The 14,207-nt window shown below is 31.9% G+C and overlaps 1 protein-coding gene across 2 annotated transcripts in view; it reads left to right on the top strand.

The window, feature by feature from the left end:
• The first annotated feature begins 1,318 nt into the window (after window positions 1–1,318).
• The window catches only part of LOC129226116 (probable 39S ribosomal protein L24, mitochondrial), a 32,457-nt gene continuing 19,568 nt past the window's right edge, over window positions 1,319–14,207 (top strand). Inside the window, exons 1-4 of one of the 2 annotated variants that reach the window (XM_054860715.1) lie at window positions 1,319–1,451; window positions 1,557–1,838; window positions 4,815–4,910; window positions 9,866–9,972. In XM_054860715.1, the coding sequence (XP_054716690.1) occupies window positions 1,563–1,838; window positions 4,815–4,910; window positions 9,866–9,972 (479 nt within the window). In that variant the 5' untranslated portion in view covers window positions 1,319–1,451; window positions 1,557–1,562. Of the gene's footprint in view, window positions 1,460–1,556; window positions 1,839–4,814; window positions 4,911–9,865; window positions 9,973–14,207 lie in introns of both variants that reach the window. The other variant, XM_054860714.1, reaches the window with a different exon arrangement.

The raw sequence follows: 14,207 nt of genomic DNA, 5'->3' as shown, positions 1-14,207 counted from the left end.
ATATATATATATATATATATATATATATATATATATATATATATATATATATATATATATATATATATATATATATATATATATATATATATATATATATATATATATATATATATAGTACATAGAGACTGCATTTAGCTCTTGTTTGGGGCACAGTTTATTTGGTAGGACCATAACAGAACTGCAGGTGAAATACTTGATAAAGAATAAGATATTTTTTTTTTCACTTGTTGCTAGCTAGAAATATTGCCTGATCGATAAGATGTCGGACTTGTTACTGGAGGATCCCGGGTTCAATGCCAGCTGATCGAAGATCCTCTGCTGGATCTTCAGATGCTTCTTAATGGCAAGTTGGGGAACACTTTAAATATGCTCGTGGTCACGAAGTCCTTCAAGTTCCCTTTCTATAATTTTAATGTGCATTTTAGAAATTCCTCTTTTAATGGAACTGCTTGCAGTGTGCAGTTCCCTGGGATTGGTGAGCAACAGCAAGCAGGGTGCGGTAATCTTCTAGTAATAATAGAAAATTACAGCAATGAACTTTAAATAATGAAAAAATGTTACACACGTAGGACGGTTTTAATAATTTAATGATGTCTTGTAGCAAAATTTGCAGTAGAACAGAATCAAATCATTTGACTCCCGCCCATGGGCGCCCATATGCAAAATTTTAAGGGGGGGCGGGCACAGATATTTTCCCAATGGTTTAGCAGGATATTTTCCCCATGGAAACCCATTTAATACAGATTACAGTTATTAAAATTTGACATTTTCAATGAGTTATTCATTAATGGCTGGAGAAAAAAATCGTTTTACACTTTTGCAAAAAAAAAAAAAAAAAATACTAAAAGAAAAGAAGTTTTAGTTTCCAAGGGAGGGGTGGGGGCTTGAACCCCCACTTGCTCCCCTATATGGGCGCCAATGCGTCCCGCCCTCTCCCACTGCAATAAATCATGTGTCCATAGCGGATGCAGTGCACTAAGCTACTAGTCATTTGATATTTGGAAAGTAGATTCGTAGTTTTTCTTGTACGGAATAGAATGTTATGTAATCCTGGAAAATCCCGATTACCTATTTTAAAAACAGAGAGAAAAATAACCATTCTACCGTCGGGAAGATTTCAATTGGTAAAAAATTACTCCAATCCCCTGAAAAGAAAACAAAAAGCCCTTTGTTAAACTTGAACCACAATACATAAATCATAAATGCACATTTTAATTCAAGAAAAGTCTTCCTGTATTCGCAAATGGAAACGACAATGCAGGAAGAGGAGAAACCTAGTACCTTCAACTCTCATCCCTTCTTGAAGAGGAGAGCCTTCGAGCCTATGACTCTCATCTTCTCTGCGCGAGTACACGAACTGAAATGAAATAAAAAGAAATGGAGTAGAATAAAGAATAAAAACAAAAGTTGTTGTGTAGTGTAATGTGCATGGTTTTGTATAATTTTCGGTAAAACGGTTAATCAACTTTATCGTTTTGTTTGATTTTTCAAAATATGTTTGAATTCCCCTCCTTTGTGTACACGTTCTTCATTTCATTGTTCCTTTTTTTCAGATCAAAATGAAACTAACTCGAGTGCTTTTTTACGCTTCTAAGCTGCCTATAAATTACTCGAACTTCCCTCAGCGCTACATTGATCGATCCATGGAACAGATTGAATTTAAGACAGAAAAAGCTCCCCAGTTTCAAGATAAAGTAATTAAACGGGAAGTTTTTACGTACGGTATGCACAGACCATGGACAAAGGAATTCTACGAAGAAAATTATCCCGGGAAACGTGTGAGGAGGGATGTTGTCGAACCGATCAAAGATTGGCTCATTTATAGAGGTGATAAGGTCAGAAAATTTGTTTGTGTTCTGCATTGAATTGTTTAGGACATGTCTATGCAGCATGACTTTTGTTATTCGGTTTTCATGCCACTAAAGGGATCTTAGTTTTACATGTATTAGTTCATTTGGTTCGCCACTTGACCTGACGATTTGTTTACATTCCTCTGATTACTGGGAAAAATAATGTTCATGTCTTTGCCATTTTTAATCTCTTCATTCTGATTTTACAGTGTAATTGAACTATTATTATTCATTAATGGCACTATATTTTTATTTGGAGATTTATTTGATATTTTGATTGAGCTCTTAATATTTTTTGTTTAGTTGGTGGACAATTTCATATTTTAATGCTTTATTTTAGTTATTTAGTGGTATTTTTAATTTTTTAATCGATCTTTCAGTTTTGTTTTTTGACTTGCTTCATTTGAAAGTGCATTAAAATGACAAAGTAGCGTAACCTAATGCCATCAAATTTGGGTAAATTAGCTGATGAATTAGATGACAAGTATACACCATGGACAGAAAAGTTCCATACATTCTGAATTTTAAATTGCTTGAAATCAATACTTGATCTTACTTCCAAACTAATATATAAGTAAATCATAGAACAACAAACCATTGAAATAACTCATTTGAGGACCTAATAAAGCACACACAGCAATTAAAATTAAATTATTTTTGCATTTAAAAAATACTAAAATAGTGAAGCAAGTCAAAATCACTTTGCCTGTGACAACTAACAAAGTCATGGGAAAGGAACAAGAAAAATGTAACACCTGAAAACTTCATTTTAACATCTGGAACAAGTAAAAAAAATTAAATGAAAGTACAATCTTTAAAACTTTGTTTCCAACTTTGAATTCAGACATTATAAAAAGGAATTTTCAGTGCTTTCCTCAAATTAATATAAATATTCTTTGTTTATAAATTAGCTAATATTTGCCTGAAACGACCAAATTCATTTAAGTTTCCAACAGCTTGTGAAGCTGAGTTTGAACTGTATCCTGGAAGTTACGTTTAAGTTTAAGATGTATCAAGCAAATGCATGGTGGAAAGGTTTGAGAAAAACTATAGTACAGCCAGACCTGTCACTAGGGCAATTGAGGGGGGCGTGGAGTTATTTGACCAACCCCTTCAGATTTTAGAAGCACTATGAAATTAGGCATTTTTGTACATATTTTGGTGTTTTCCCCTGATATAATGTATTGAACTAATGACAAGCCTGTTCCATGGGAATAATTAATCCTCATAAATAATAGCAGCATTATTTCAAACTGAAAAAACTATAGTTACATCCTAAAGTTGCAAACATTTCTTAAATTTCATTTTTTCCCCTTCAAAAAAGCTCTTTATTGGTACCAAACAACCGTTCACTAAAAATTTACAAATTACTGCCTTCTGTATTGACAATTTTCTTATGTCACAGGCGTTCATCCGATCAATCCTCGAAATATCGGTTATGTATGATGTTAAAATGGAAGAATATATTTGAGTTGAACATTATTAATGTAATTATCTGTAGAAATGCCGGCAAGTAACTTAAAATATTAAAAATTAAAGTCATCAAAACGTTAGCAAATTTTATTTCTTCTAATCAGTACACAATGTTTTGACTACACACTAACAGCCATGACAAGTTGGTTAGACGTACTAGTAGTTAAAACACAGAAGTAGTTTTTTTTAATGTATATTAAAGTTGAAATATTATGCTTATATCAGGGTTCGTCCTTCCTGAAAAAAACCCTTAAGAAACCCTTAATTTCATCAAGCAAAATTAAGGTCCCTAAAAAAACCCTTAAAAAGTCCTTAATTTTCTGAAAATTTTCCTTATTTTTAAAAACTACATGAAGTTCGGTCCCCGTTTTCTTTTTCTTCTATTTTCTCACCTCAAATCTTTATCCCCTGCGATAACGGTCAAAAATGTGTGTTTAGGACACATGCCAACGACGTTTTTTGCCGAAAATTGCATGCCTTGTTTGAGATTTCAATCTTTTTGCATCCTGCAAATATTTAAATCATTTTTAATGTTGGAAGGTATTTTTTACCATATGCTACTTTATATCTGCTTATTTTATTCACTATTTCAATAATATTTTTATTTCTTAAATTTATCTTAGAAAAAATGCAAAAGTCAATCAAAAAAATCTGTTGTAAAATTTTCCTTAACAAACAAACCTGATTTTAAAATTTATGTTCTCATTTTCAATACCTTAATTTCCAATGTTTTTAGTTGAAAGAAATATATTTTTCTCTAAAAAATAAAGAAACATTGGTATCATTGAGTGATGCAGCCAATATTGAACTCTGGCTCCTTCAACCCTTAAGTTGAGGACTTGGGTGTTAGAAATTGCTGCCTCTCTTTAAAAATTTAAATTTATGTAGAAATAAACAAACTTGCAAGAAATGGTTCAGTACAGCAAATTTTTACAAAATGGGATGTTAGTAACAATAACGAATGACAAGCAATAACAGGCCCGTGTCCAGATTTTCATAAAGGAAGGAGTTTTAGTCTTACCTGTGGGGGGGGGGGTGATTCTCTCTCTCTCTCTCTCTCTCTCTCTCTCTCTCTCTCTCTCGACTCTAGGGGTATTTTGATCTCATCCCTTTTCTGCATGATTTTAAGATTTTTTTTTCTTTGAATTTCCTCCTTTTTGCTCTCTGACCACTTTCATCCCTGTGATGTATGAAACTTTGAAACATAATTGATGAGGGGACATCCCAATCAATTGCTTCTCTCCCTGCATTTTTGAAACAACATTATGCATTTGTGTTTGTGTATGTATAATATGTATCAAGTACTTTGCACCCTCCCCCAGTGGAAAACTTTAAAATGGTGTACCTAAAGCTGTCAAATCATTTCCGATGTGTCCTTAAATTTTTTTAAAAAGTTCTCAAAAAGCCCTTAATTTTCAAATTTAAAAATGAGTATGAACCCTGTTATATGCTTATATTTAACAATTTTTTGTGTTCAAACCATTTTAGGTTGAAATTTTAAAAGGCAAAGACAAAGGCAAACAAGGTCTTGTAAACTACATTGTTACTGAAAGAAATTGGGTGACAGTAGAAGGACTCAATTGTGTAAGTTTGCTTTTAAGTTATTTATTTTTATTATGAACTGTGAATTTTAATCTTTTGTAGGATTCTAAATGCTTGCTTAATATTTTCTTCTTTTGGTGTTTTTCTGTTAAAAGTACATCACTTGATACAATTTTTATATTTGGTGATTTTAATTCATTTATAATTATTGCAAACTAAAAAATTAGTTTGTTGGCGACATTCAACTAGGCCGGTTTCTGAATTCAAGAATTGTCATATACTTGTAGATACCACTTGTCACTTAAGCCAATTTTCTGTTGTAGCCAAGGTAGAAAGTAAACAACTGGCGAAGCCAAATGACAAAAATACCTTTTACGGAAAAGAACTCTCATTTTTTGTGTTGACATTAGACCTGAAAGTTTTTAAATTTTTATTAGTCACCATTGACCTGAACCCCAAAGCAGAATACAACTAAATTTGCGACGTACATTGCAGAACAGATGTCTGAGCTGCAGAACAATTCTTTTCATATGTGAGAGGAAAACTCAAACAAATTTTCTGCAGAAATTCTACAGATTTCTATGAATTTTTGGCAGATTTTCTGCAAATATGTTCTAACTCAAGATAAAATTTTGCACAACTTCTGAAAATTTCTTTAAATTAGAAAAGAATCCAGATATCTCGGAAGTTACAATAATTCGTCGAAAAGTTCGCAAAAAATGTTGAATGTGATAAGTCATCTGTAGGAACTTTAAATTTAAAGAAATCTGCAGAATTTGTGCAAATTTCTATCTTGAGTTGTAGAAAATTGGCAGTTTCTGCAGAAATTTCATATTCTAAATCTGAAAAGGTTCTGATTTTCTAGCGTTTTCGGTTCCCCTTTTCCTTATTTTTCCCAATCGACCTTTATCTACTGCAATTTCCTCCATAAACGTATGTTTTGGAAACATGCCAACATTGAAACACTTCCATCGCCGAAAATTGTGTGTCTTATTTGAGATTTCAATCCTTTTGCATCCTAAAAATATTTCAATTGTTTAGAAAGTTTTGAAATGTTTTATTATTTGCTAAACTAACTTGACACATTTTATTTATTATTTTAGTATTTTTTTCAAACATTGTTTTAATTCCTTTTTCATGCCCAGGGTTCGTACGTTTTCATGGAAAACCTGGAAAGTCATTTGGGAAAAAAAGGCAAATTTCAGACCTGGAAAAGTCACCAAAAATTAAAATTTTCATTAAAGGTCATGGAAATTTATTTAAAGTCATGGGAAAATGTCCTGTGCAAAGAGAAAGTAACAGTAGCTAAAAGAGCATTAGAAATCTTGAGTAATTTAACAGTACTGCACAGAAAAGCTAGTAAAACTGGAAAATTGAGCAATCCCAAAAACATTTGAATTTTAAAATCTCATTGCATCCACTTCTGTAGCAGCCCTTCGTCTTTTTTTTTTTTTTCGCAATGTGATTTTATTGCTCAGACATCACTCATTTTGAATTAACCATTATTTTCAGCACTTTTTTCTCTATAGTGGCGAACTTGCACGTTCTTGATTTTGCCATGCCCACTCAAAAAAGGCGATTCAATTCAATTGCATCCTAGTTTGTTTCCATTACTCGTAATAACTTTATTATTAAATTTATCAAAGTGTATCTTAATTTGTTGAAGGTTTTGGAAAATAAAGATCTTTAGTCAGTCGATAGAATACAGAAATGGGGAATTCTAATACTCTAACAGGGTTCGTACGGGTCATGGAAATCCTGAAAAGTCATGGAAAAAAAATAACAGAATTTCAGACCTGGAAAAGTCATGGAAAATTGAAATTTTCATTGAAAGTCATGGAAATTTTTTTTAAGACATGGAAAAATGTCCAGGACAAAGAGAAAGGAACAGTAGCTAAAGGAGCATTAGAAATCTTGAGTGATTTAACAGTATAGCACATAAAAGCTATTAAAAGTGGAAAATTGAACGTTCCAAAAATCAAATCTGAATTTTGAAATCTCATTTCATCCACTTCTGTCGCAGCCTCTTGCCATTTTTTGCGATGTGATTTTACTGCCTGGACATCATTTATTTTGAATTTTCTGTTATTTTCAACAGTTCTTATGTTTCATATTCTGTAGTAGCAAAATTTCACGTCCTTAGTTTTGCCACGCCCACTCAAAAAAAAAAAAAGCAATTCAATTGCATGCAAGTTCGATTCCATCACTCCTAAGGCCTTCATTATTAAATTTATCAGAGTTTATCTTAATTTGTTGAATGTTTTATAAAATAAAGATCTATAAGTCAGGCGATAGAATACAGAAAAAGAGGAATTCTAATGCTCTAAAACAGTAGTGCCCAACATACGGCATGCAAAACTAATCCTATCGACCCACTACTACGTTCAATGTCGGGAATTAATAGTATTCTGGAATTTCTGAACCTATTAATTTATATGCATTTGAAAATATGCAAATTTTTAAACAAAACAAATATATTTTTGAATCAGAAGATTGATTCATTACTGAATTTTTTTTCAAAAAAAGATCTGATTTAGAAACATAAGGAACTAAACTATGTGGCTTTACTTTAAAGAACCAAAATACTGTCAAGTTAAGTGGATGATTAAAGGCACTGTTGACACTAAAAGGTAACTTTTGAAGCAAATTTATTGAAACTTAGTGATGACTCGTTCAACCTTTGCCCCATTCAATATCATTCTGCCTGTTTTTGAAAAAATATCAGACATTTAAGCATTATCATATTTGCTTCACTGCATTTTTACTTTACGAAAATTTATATGTTGAAGACAAATAAGAATAGTTTAGTTTTTTAAGTGTGCACTTATATTTTTTCTATTACGAGTAAGTGCTTCAATAAGGCGGTGGCATTCATATAGACGTTTTGCTAATGCTCATTTCCAAATATTACCAAGTTTGAGATTAAATAGTGCTATTCTCTTCGTATAACGAGGTCATGAAAAAGTCTTGGAAAAGTCATGGAATTTTTTCATCCAAATAGAGTATGAACCCTGAAACAATAGTTACCAACATACTCCTCACAAAACTAATCCACGCGACGCACTGCTACGTTCAATGTCAGGAATCAAACACTAAGTTCTCTAATTTCTGAGAATATTATCTGTGTATTTGAGAATGTACAAGTAAGTAAACAAGTACATTTGAATCAGAAGATTTATTCACTACCAAATGTTTTATTTAAAAATAAATAGCTACAGTAGGCGCCGCTTAATGTGATAACTTTGGGACAAACACAGTTTGATAACAATAACCGATTGATAACAATAACCGAAAAGAATCAAGGACACACAAAACAATGATTTTTTTCAATCAAAATGCATTTATTTTTACAACTGCAAATGAAAATTACAATAACTCAACTAAATGCAGATATAAATTATAAATTACTAAATTAGCAGAATCTAATAGCTCTTTTTATTCCATCGACTTAACCGTCCGTCCAATGCTACAAAGTCTTTTTTTCCTCTTTTAAGAGTAAAATATGATTTTTGTCGCATTAATCAACTTTTCACTCGCGCATCCTTTTCCCTGACATTGGTAAATCATAATTTCAAAGCAGATTCAACTTCACCATTTTCTCCAACACGGCTTCGCTTGTTGTTTAAATTTTCATTTTGTTTTTAATCTCATCTCCAATTTTTTAGTAACTTACGTAATGGCTGAGAAATGTTTACTTATTCTACAGCATCTTTGATTCATCAGGGTCAAATTGTCAATGCATTTTAAAATGTCAATTTTTTTCTTGACAGTTAAATTATTGTGCTTTTTCTCCATGGCTAAAATGTTTGATCATTTAAAAGTGAAGTTTTTAGTGTAACTGAGCAGGAAAAAAGAAAATCTGCTTTACCCATAAGAAGTACCGATAAGAACTTAGTAATTTACTTTTTGAATGCTAAAAGAAGACATTCAAACCGTGATTAAAATTTTCCCAGTTATTATTTCCAACTGCAATTGAATTTTGAACAGTTTTTTCTGCATGTAGCATCCTTAATGGAAATTTCGAGATTTTGTCGTCAATTTTTAAGCAATTATCAAAATTCAACCTTGAATTCCTTTAGATTTGAAGTAGCTTTATTATTCTTCATGCTCCATGAATTGAGATATACTCGTGTAATACATAATACACATTTACATGTAATGTAGCCCCATTTTCAGATTGAAGTATGAAAGATTTACTTATATATGAATTATTTTACTCTAATTTTACTGTCTTCTTTCATTTAGCAAATTTCTTAGAGCATTTTAAAAATCAAATGCAATTTGGTTAGATGTAAAAGGACTTTTTCTGAACCTTTTAACAGGTTAAGCAATTTTTATTGTGCATACAAAGTTAAATAGTTAATTAGGTATACTTAAAATCAAGTTTGAGCATGCATATTCTAAAAATATTTGCAATTTTATTAAATTACTAGCTGCATTGCCCGGCTTTGCATGGTCTACCTTGAAAATTAAAAGTTAGGTCAAACGATGTGTGTTTAATAATCAGACTTCAATTAGAGGGGGGAAAACTAATATTTCCATCAAAATAATCATTCTTAAAGAAAGAAAACTGCAAATCAAAAATTAACGAATAAATTAAACGCAACCTTCCATAAATACAACTGAAATTCTTTCAAAAAAAAGAAGATAAATATCCAAATAATAATCAAAAAGGGAAATTTTTACCTAAAAACAAAAACAAATTTTTATTTAGTCACAGCTGAGAAAAAATAGTGGCAATCTTCTGAACGCTAATTTAAAATAAGATTGCGCAAACGATTGTTTTCCGATATGAAAATAGAGTTCCATTAGGCTTAAAAGTGCTTTAGGCTTGAAAAAAACCCTACGTTCCTTCTCTACTGCCCAAGTACCTCCCTGCCAAATTTGGTCCAGATCCGACATAAATTGTGGATTTGTATAAGGAACATACACACATATTCTTTGTTTTATTTATATAGATTGTTATTTTTAAACAGTTTCTTGCTTTTGTTTTCCAGGAATATAAATATATTGGAGGCTATCAAGGCATGCCGAAATCAATGGTAAAGGAAGAATTACCCCTTTTAGTTACTTCTGAAGTCGCTCTTTTGGATCCTGTTGATAAGTATGTATTCTGAGCTCTTGAGTTTCATTCTACTTTCAAACCTTTATTTTAAAAAATTTGTAAAGAAATATCATGAATGTTCAGTGTGAGCTTTCAACTAGCATTACATTATGTTACACTCCAGGGTCCCCCACAGGGCTTTGGTTTTCAATTGAGACAATGGGTTCTACAGATTTTATTCAAAATTCTTGTATTTTGGGATTGTTCATGAAAAAGATATGCATTAATTTATACAAAAAGAAATATTTTCCAATAAAACATAATATTTACACTAAAATTGAGTTTTTTGGCTGTGCAGTCTAGAATGCACATGCTTAATTTTTTTAAAAAGCCTGCATTGGTACAAAAAACCAGAAAAAGACATACTTCTCTGCTCCTTTTCTTTATGTTGAAAAACTTTCCTGCCAATCTTTACTATCTGTAGAATTGTCTCAACTCAAGACATTAACAAACATCTTTTTTTCCTCTTTTTTGTGGTAGACGATTTGTACACCCTTTTCAGGGTTGCCACGCCACAGGGAAACCTGAAGAAACAGGGAAAACACAGGGAATTCAAAAATCAACAGAAAAACAGGGAAAATCCAGGGAATTTCGAAAATTTCTTCAAAAACCTGGAAAATACAGGGAATTTTTTTTCCTTCTTAAATTAAAGTTACAAAAATCAATTCCCAAATATATAAACTACCAAAAATTAAATAAATAGTAATAATTATAATGAGAATATTAATAAAGTTCAGAAATAAAGTAAAATAAAAAATGGTAATTTTGCTTGAAAGTTTTTTTTTTAAAAGTAAATATTAAAATATTTATCATAAAAATAGAATCTTGAATTTCATGATAATTTAGAGTGTATGAAATTAGTCGTCAATAATCATTGTTCTGGGTCACTTATGCACTTTTAGGTCCATGGCTAAGAGAAGTTTTTTTTTGAATAAAAAGTTGAATATATTCAACCACCATGCTATTATTTCACTTACTATGAATTCATATTTATTTTCCCTTATTTATTTAGAAATTTGTGTTTCGTTTTTACTTTCTTCTATATCTAATATATAGAAGAAAGTATTGGATTCGTGCAAATTTTCGAATTTCGAATTTTGACGGATTCGAACGTTTTGAGGTGTGCTGAGTCCATTTCGACCATTTTTGGAAAATGTCTGTCTGTCTGTATGTGTGTGTGTATGTGTGTGTGTATGTGTGTCACGTCTGTGTGTGACCAGTTTTTTGTGGCCGCTCTACAACAAAAACTACCGCATGAAATCGAACGAAATTTGGTACACATATGTGCCCCTATGTGAACTTGTGCCCATTAGTTTTTGGCGCGAATTCCTCCAAGGGGGGTGGAGCAATGGGACGTTTTTCGAGTTACGCGTGCTTGCTATTACTCAGGAAGTAACTGGCGGAATCAAACAAAATTTGGTCCATATGTTGGTATTAACAGGAACAGGTGCTGATTCAATTTTGGTGTCAATAACGCAAACGGGGGTTGAGCTATAGAACGTTTTTTGTCGTCAATTGTGACTGCTGTATCTCAAGAAATAATGAACGGAATGAAAGAAAAATTTATCGGCAAGTAGCCCTTAGTGGGTATAAGAACTGATTTTATTTTTGTGTCAACAGCTAAAAAGGGGGTAGCGCAATCACCCGTTCTTTTTTTCCATTTTGAGTGTCCTATCTCAAGAAGTAATGCTACGTTCTGGTTGAAATTTGGAATATATGTGAATCCATGTGTAAACAGGCTTTGGTTCAATTTTGACGCCGATCGCTCCAAGAGGTGTTGATTTTTTTTTTTTTTTTTTGCGAATAAAAATATTTTTATTAATGCAACAATAAGAAAGATAAATCGTAATAGATTGTCGTCTGCGTATTTCTCGTGATTTTAATTGTATGGAAATGATAGGAAATATTATCTCAATGATTTAAAATTTTTAACTGTTGCCATCTTATGTTTGTTAACAAATAAAATATTTGTAATTAATTCAAGCAAGGCTTTTAAAAAAACTTTCAATTTTCGCTCTTTGCTTTGCTTTTGCAATAATTCAGACATTGGGATAGTCGTCAAGTTTTTGCATGTGTAATTTTGTTTTTGTTGGGAATATTGCTTCCTCGTCAAGCATGGGGAGGGATCAGAAAAAAAAAAGAAAAATATAGAAGAAAGTTTCGTGATGGCCACAACATACTAGTTTTACCCTGTGGTGAAATTATCAAGATATTAATGTTCTTTTCCAAATAATCAGTGCTCGCTCATTTGTAATGTTTTATTTTCATACAGGGAAAACACAGGGATTTTTTTTTTCCAAAATTGAGTGGCAACCCTGCTTTTTTAAAAAGAAATTTTTCTTTAGAAATTGTTATTGACGGATTAATTTTAGTTTTTCTGTTCAAAATGTTTCACTTTATCATTTTTAAGATTAATAATTGTCCAACTGCAATCGTAGCAGTTACAAATAGGGGAATAAGTATTTTTATTTACCTAACCTTGGATTTCTTCCTCAATCTTGCGAATTTTATGAGCTCTATCTTGGGTTTTACAAAAAATCCCAATGATGAGCAGTGGTGCCGCATACTTACCACTATACATCGTTTAACTGGTTGGATAGGACCATGAAGAGAGCTTGAAGTTAAAAGTAGAATGGCTGACTTTTGTTTCAATCCGAGCTCATTGATTCTGCTTGCTTAAAATAAAGACTTAAATTGAGTGATTTTTTTTTTTTTTTGAATTGTTAATTAAAAAATAACCATATATATTATTTCTCAAAGTTTTTTTTTTTTTTGTGTGTGTGTGTGTGTGGGAATACCATAATTTTCTCAGTTCTTGATCAAACTTCAAAAGTAAGGCATCATTTTAATGATTTTTTTTTCACTGCTTTGGGCAAAAAGTACACAGTTTTGCTGTTTTATTGAAAAAAGGATTATTATTTTTCAAATTCTGCATTGTTTTATTGTACAGAGCATCCCAAAATGGTCTTCAGCAGACTTCTTATCCAAGTTTTCATGAACATATAATCTAAACTCATTGCAGGGTTTCTAAGTACAGTTCTGCCGTTGCAGAAATCGAACTTGAAACATTAATTTTAGCATAGTATATTGCTGTGTAACTTTTAAAAAATATTTTAACAAAATAGAGGCTTCTATTACAATTTATTTTTATACTTTATTATGCATTGATTTAGTGTATAGCAAACCGAGGTGGAGGCTCATTAGCTCAGTTGGTAAAAACGTGGCATTAATAACTCAAAGGGCATGGGATTAATCCTCCCAAAAGCCAGGAAATGTAATTTTTAAATGACTAATTTTCCTCAAATGGATTCTTGAAGTATAAACAAGCTGTTATTTGAAATCTTATTCTTAAAAATTGGATTTTTGAATTCCTGCTATCAAGCACAAATTCTTTGCACGAGTCAGTTAGTTATTAATTTTATTTATTTAAAAAAAAGGTATATTTTACAGTTTTAGAATGTATTGCTCTAAAGCATGAAATGCATTGACACTGTAAGCTTCAATTAACAAATCCCTACGTATTTCCACTTCTTTGTCTATGTGTGCAACAGGTTTTGGTACTTCAGACTTTTTTTTTCAAAAACTTACAGTAAGTACTTTTGTTCTTCAAAAATCAAATAAATAATAAGTACAGTCAGACCTCGATATAAGGTCACTTTCCGAAAGTCCCGACTCATTGGATAGGGATTCTCTGTTATGGATTAACGGATATATGGTCATGTCTCAAATAATGCCATCGCTTATAAGGTCATTTTTGTCAGACTTTCTCCGAGCGATTTTAATGCCTCACTGATTCAGTTCCATGAATTTTCCCTAGTACATGATCTTTTATAAACAAAATGCCATCTGCCCAACGAATGTAAGCAAAACTTTTCCACGAAACCCTTTATCCCCTCAAGTTCTTGGAAAAAGGCATGCAGAGACAGTAGAATGTTGTAGAGAGAAGGCGACTGGAGTAAGTAGGAGGGATCATTCACCCCCCTTGACCTGTTTGGGACAAACGACGCGTTTTTGCTTCAGCGCTAGGTGGTTCTTCAGAGAAGAAAAACGCATCCGTGCATTACGGTAAGTAGTATGCAGCCGGCCTAACAACGCTAGTCTGCGTTTTGGATTTGGAATGAAATGTTTACTATTAGATGGCGTTACTTATCCATGTTATCCATGTTCGGTTCAAATGATTGCTGTCCTGCATTAGTATTTCTCTCTCTGACATCAGAATGGCGTCTGTCAAGTGT

This window comes from Uloborus diversus, chromosome 7 (genome assembly GCF_026930045.1).
Source record: "Uloborus diversus isolate 005 chromosome 7, Udiv.v.3.1, whole genome shotgun sequence".
In the NCBI taxonomy this organism is placed as follows: domain Eukaryota; kingdom Metazoa; phylum Arthropoda; class Arachnida; order Araneae; family Uloboridae; genus Uloborus; species Uloborus diversus.
This window is presented reverse-complemented; position numbering and strand designations above follow the sequence as displayed.